At 46.4% G+C, this 5,095-nt stretch overlaps 1 protein-coding gene across 1 annotated transcript in view; it reads left to right on the forward strand.

Annotated features, from left to right (window-relative positions):
* The first annotated feature begins 91 nt into the window (after positions 1 to 91).
* Positions 92 to 5,095, forward strand: part of DHRSX (dehydrogenase/reductase X-linked) — a 136,238-nt gene continuing 131,234 nt past the window's right edge. Inside the window, exon 1 of the mRNA XM_023739464.1 lies at positions 92 to 270. Within this exon, the coding sequence (XP_023595232.1) occupies positions 114 to 270 (157 nt within the window). The 5' untranslated portion in view covers positions 92 to 113. The remainder of the gene's footprint in view (positions 271 to 5,095) is intronic.

Raw genomic sequence — 5,095 nt, forward strand, 5'->3', positions numbered from 1 at the left:
CCTCCTCCCCCCTCCCGGCGCTGTGTTCCCGGACCGGCCTCCCGGGGCGCGCGGCCCGGCGCCTCCCGCTCCGTGGGCCGGGGCCCCGTCCCCAGACGCCCCCTCCCCGAGTCATGGGCGGGTCCTCCGGGATCCGCGCGCCCGCAGCCATAGACCAGGTGGCTCCCTCTGCCGCCGGGGATTCGGCCGTGATCGCGCGCAGCCTCGCGCCCCCTTTCCCGCGAGGAGAGGAGGGGGCGTCCGCGAGACCTCGCCCCCAGCCCAGGGTAGGTAAGGACCGGCCCTTCCCCGAATGGACCGACCGAGCGTCCGGGGTGATTGCCTCTGGGGCACTGGGGAGCCGGGCAGGTCCTAGAGGGAGGGCGCTTCCGTTCAGGAGCAAGTTTGTTTCTCTGGCCTTTTAACAACATCCTCCGCGTCACTGGAGCTCAAACTTTATGGCGTCTGGACCCGTGGACTCGCTTAAAAATAATCGAGGACTCCTCGTGCTTTTATTTATTGGATTATATCTACGTGGAAATGAGAGCTGTGACGCTTTTGTTTTTTTTTTTGAGAACTGACACACTGTTTAAAGCATTTAGGTAGGAACTATGCAAAAGAAATAATAAACCCATTACATGCTAACATAAATACCCTTTTTAAAAAAAATGAAAATAATTATTTTTTCAGGATGACTCCACCAAGCAAAAACACTAGTGGAGACTGGCATTTCTTTACATGGTTGTCAGTCTCCTTGATGTCTGGCCGTAGAGACGACGGCTGAATTCTTTTCTGCTTCTGCTTTGAGTAGGATTGCTTTGTGCAGAATAGAATTGCTCCATAGGGTTTTCGGTGTCTGATCTATGGAAAGCAGCTCTTCGTAGGCGCCTCTGAGTGGGTTCAAACCACCAACCTTTCAGCCAGCACTGGAGGACTTAACGGTTTGCTCCACCCAGCCGCTGGAAAACCCCCATCCGCTCCTGAGAACAGGAGTGAGCTAAGCCTAATGTCATGGTATTGTTGTTAAAATACTTTTGACTTCCGTCGTGGACTCCTTTAAAAGGTCTCAAGAACCTCTGCCCCCTATCCCAGGGCCACAGTTTGAGAGCCACTATCTGAAGTACTTACATGTAGTCTCCGACTTACAGTGAGTGGAGTTCTGGAAGTTTGTTTTGACGTCAGTCGAATACCTCATTTTTTTTAGTTTTCATTATTATTGCCTTTTGTTGTCAGTATCTTTATAAATCTGATCTTTATTTGTCCTTAGGGGCTGGAAATCTTACATGTAAACTTACAGATATATTTTAATACTCACATATCTGAAAAAAACCTGTTGCCGTTGAGTCGCTTCCGACTCCTAGTGACCCTACAGGGCAGAGTAGAGCTGCCCCATAGGGTTTCCAAGGAGCGCCTGGTGGATTCAATCTGCTGACCTTTTGGTTAGCAGCTGAGCTCTTAACCACTATGCAACCAGGATTTCCAATACATACATAAAAAAATATGCAAATCATAAGTTTACTCCAGTGATGAAGAAGCGTTGGACAACATTGGCATTTTGTCAGTTGTGGTAATAATTCCACTTGTGGAAGGTTCTGGATCATCTGGATTATCCCTGGGGAATAAGGATGGCGTTTCCAGTCAGAAAATTAGTGAGACTTGTCTGTCTGGTCCTTTTTTTGTTTTCTTCACATATTTTGAGGTAACATCTCACTGCTTCCCGAATCTGCCCGTCGACTTTAGCAGAGCAATTCGTGTTTGAGTCCGTGCTTTCAAGCAACTGAAGCCCCTGATTTAGTTTAGAAAAAACTCCAGCTAATCCTCTCATTGTAACATTGTTTGACAGCTTCTCTCCTTTGCCTTCCTCATTCTTTCTTCTTCAGCATTTCTTTCCGCTTCAAAATCCATGAAGTCCTGATCTGTCAGTCTCCCTTCTTGGTGATCTGTGTGTTCCGCATCGGCGATATCAACCTCTAAATTCCGTGTTCTTGCCGTATGGACGATTTTTCCACCGATCTCTCCCATCATATTACCTTGATCAAAAGCTTGGAGCGTGTTCACATAACTCAGCAATTTTTTCCCCAAATCCCCAGCATGCAGTTTCCCATAACTTCCTCCCAGGACGATGCAATGTTCCAGCCTGCTGTACGGCAGTGTTTTGAACAGTAGATCATAAAATCGAACATCTGCGAGTGAACATCGGAGAATGATAACATCAGCAAATTCTAACATTATATGTAGTACCTGTTACTAACAATAAGATGTACCCAAAACTACACACACGAAAACGAGACAGTCATAAGTGCCGTTGATTGTAACTGGAATACGTCGTAAGTCAGGGACTACCAGTATTTTAAAACGCGGCTCATCCTGCAAATCTCCACCCAGGAAGCTGACTTGTTAAGTTTTTATGGGAGCTAAGCTTTACTTGTTTGTCAGGCTGGGCTGGGAACATTCAGTGGATTTTTTTTTTAAATAGCAATTAGAAAGTTCCCAGCTCCTTCTAAATAGTATCCAGAGGCAGTGAGTACGGGATCCCAGGGGGTGGAGAGTGGGAGGCTGAAAGGTGCCTCTTTAACCCTTAGGTTACTACATTTTTCTCCTTTTTTTTTGATGGCATGTGTTTTCAGTATTGGAATGCATGCTTACTAATTGAATGTTTTTTAAATTTTTGGTTGGTAATATGGATTTTGGAGCCTTTGTGGCGCAGCGGAAACCGTGGTGGCACAGTGGTTAAGAGCTACTGCTAAACAAAAGGTTGGCAGTTTGAATCCACCAGGCGCTCCTTGGAAACCCTACGGGGCAGTTCTCCTCTGTCCTGTAGGGTCACCATGAGTTGGAATCAACTTGGCAGCAATGAGTTTGGGTTTTTTTTTTTTTGGTGGTGCAGTGTTTAAGAGCTCAGGCTGCTAGCCAAAAGTCAGCAGTTCGAATCCACCAGCTGCTCCTTGGAAACCCTATGAGACAGATCTGCTCTGTCCTGTAGGTTCCCTATGAGTTGGAATTGTCTTGACGGCATCCGGTTTGGGTTTTTTTCGGTTTAAAATGGTGTGTTAGTCATCTAGTGCTGCTGTGACAGAAATACCACCTGTGGCTGGCTTTCTCAAATAGAAGTTTATTCTCTCACAGTTTAGGATTAGAAGTCTGAATTCAGGGCGCCAGCTCCAAGGGGAGGCTTTCTCTCTCTGTCACCTCAGGGGGAAGGTCCTTGTTATCAATCTTCCCCTGGCCTAGGAGCTTCTCAGCTCAGGGACCTGAGTCCAAAGGATGCGCTCTGCTCCTGGCTCTTCTTTCTTGGTGGTAGGTGGTCCCCTCCTCTCTGCTGGCTTCTCTCTTTTATATCTCAAAAGAGACTGGCTAAGACATAACTTAATCTGATAGACTGAGTCCTGCCCCAGCAACATAACTGCCATTAATCCCATCTCATCAACATCATAGAGGCAGGATTTACAACACACAGGAAAATCCCATCAGATGACAAAATGGTGGACAATCACACAATACTGGGAATTACGGACTAGCCAAGTTGACACAAAAATTTGGGGGGATGCAGTTCAATCCATAACACAAGGAATACGCTCTACAGATACAAGCCACAAATGAGTGCCGAGTGACACTGTGGTGCTGCTGATCTGTGGTATGACAATACGCCTGTAAGAACTAAATAGAGAATTTGTTGTTGACGCCTTTCTGTTGGGTTATGTGGGGAAACCTCTGGTTTTCCAAATACGACACAGAAAAACCAAAACAAGCCCACCAGGGCTCCCTAACCATCACACAGGAAAGCTGTCATTGTGCTTTCAAGCCTCGTCTCACAGAAATAAAGGGGAAAAGGCCAAAGTTTACAAAACTAACTCATCCAGGAAGCATCACCTAATAGAATGCTCAACCCACACAACAATGAGGCTGCAGCTCTGGTCTGCTGAGCTTCACGCATTTCAAAAGGGACCCCCCTTGACACTAAATGCATTAGAACCAGAATAACGCCTTACCTCCGAGGTCCAGAGGCATGAAAAGTGGCTGGCATCCCAAACAACCTGAAACAGGATCTCTTGCAAAACAAAGAACTGTTGTTTAAAGCGGCCGAAAACGGTTGAGCCGGCTGGGAATGACATTTACCTCTGTGAGTCTGCTTTCAGACAAGTCTTGCTAACCTGCTTCAAAGCCTGTTAATGGACTCTTGCGCTCAGTTACAAGACAGGTCAAGAATTGCGTTTGAACTTGGCAGTCTTAACCGCTGCAGCTAACCAAACCGTGGGTCTTGAAAACTTGCGTGTGGGTCTCTGCGCTCTCTGCTTGTGGACGAGCAGAGAAAAGTTGTTACAAGTCAGCCTGACTGTGCAGTCCGGTGTCAGCCAAGAGCACTTTATCGGAGGGTCAGACAGGGCCATTTTGTGTAAAGATGGACATCTGGAGTTTGCCTGTTACCTGTAGAATTTGAAATCAATTTAACTCTTGCTGGAGGATGTTGGGAGATTAGTTTCTAAGACCAAAACCCACTCCCAACCCAGAAAACCTCTCCACCAAAAGAGAAAAGACTTGATGATTGAGTGAGCATTCAACACAGGCAATCCACTAAGAGGAGCCCTGGTGGCGCAGTGGTTAAAGAGCTCGGCTGCTAACCCAAAGGATGGCAGTTCGAATCCACCAGCCGCTCCTTGGAAACCCTTTGGGGGCAGGCAGTTCTACTCTGTCTTATAGGGTTGCTATGAGTCGGAATTGACTCAATGGCAACGTGTTTAACGCACTAAGAGATTGCTGAGACAGAAGGAATTTTATCCTTTATGTAACTGAAGGATACAGCTCACTGCAGTCATGTTTAAGATAAAATTGTTAATTTCCCACTATCTTGATGGCAGGGCACCTGAGATCATTGCCAGTCTCCTTCCAGGAAACAGGAAGGTGGGGAGCCTCACCTGAAGTCACATTCCAGAGAGGGAGCTTCCCATCTCTGGGGGAGACCTTTTAGATTTGCATACTTTTTTTTTTTTTATATTTTATTGTACTTCAGGTGAAGGCTTACAGAACAAATAGTTTCTCATGAAACAGTAGTACACACGTTGTTTTATGACATTGGTTAACAACCCCACAACATACTAACCCTCTAAATTCTCAACCT

The sequence above is a fragment of the Trichechus manatus genome, unplaced genomic scaffold (genome assembly GCF_000243295.1).
Source record: "Trichechus manatus latirostris isolate Lorelei unplaced genomic scaffold, TriManLat1.0 scaffold00134, whole genome shotgun sequence".
In the NCBI taxonomy this organism is placed as follows: Eukaryota; Metazoa; Chordata; class Mammalia; order Sirenia; family Trichechidae; genus Trichechus; species Trichechus manatus.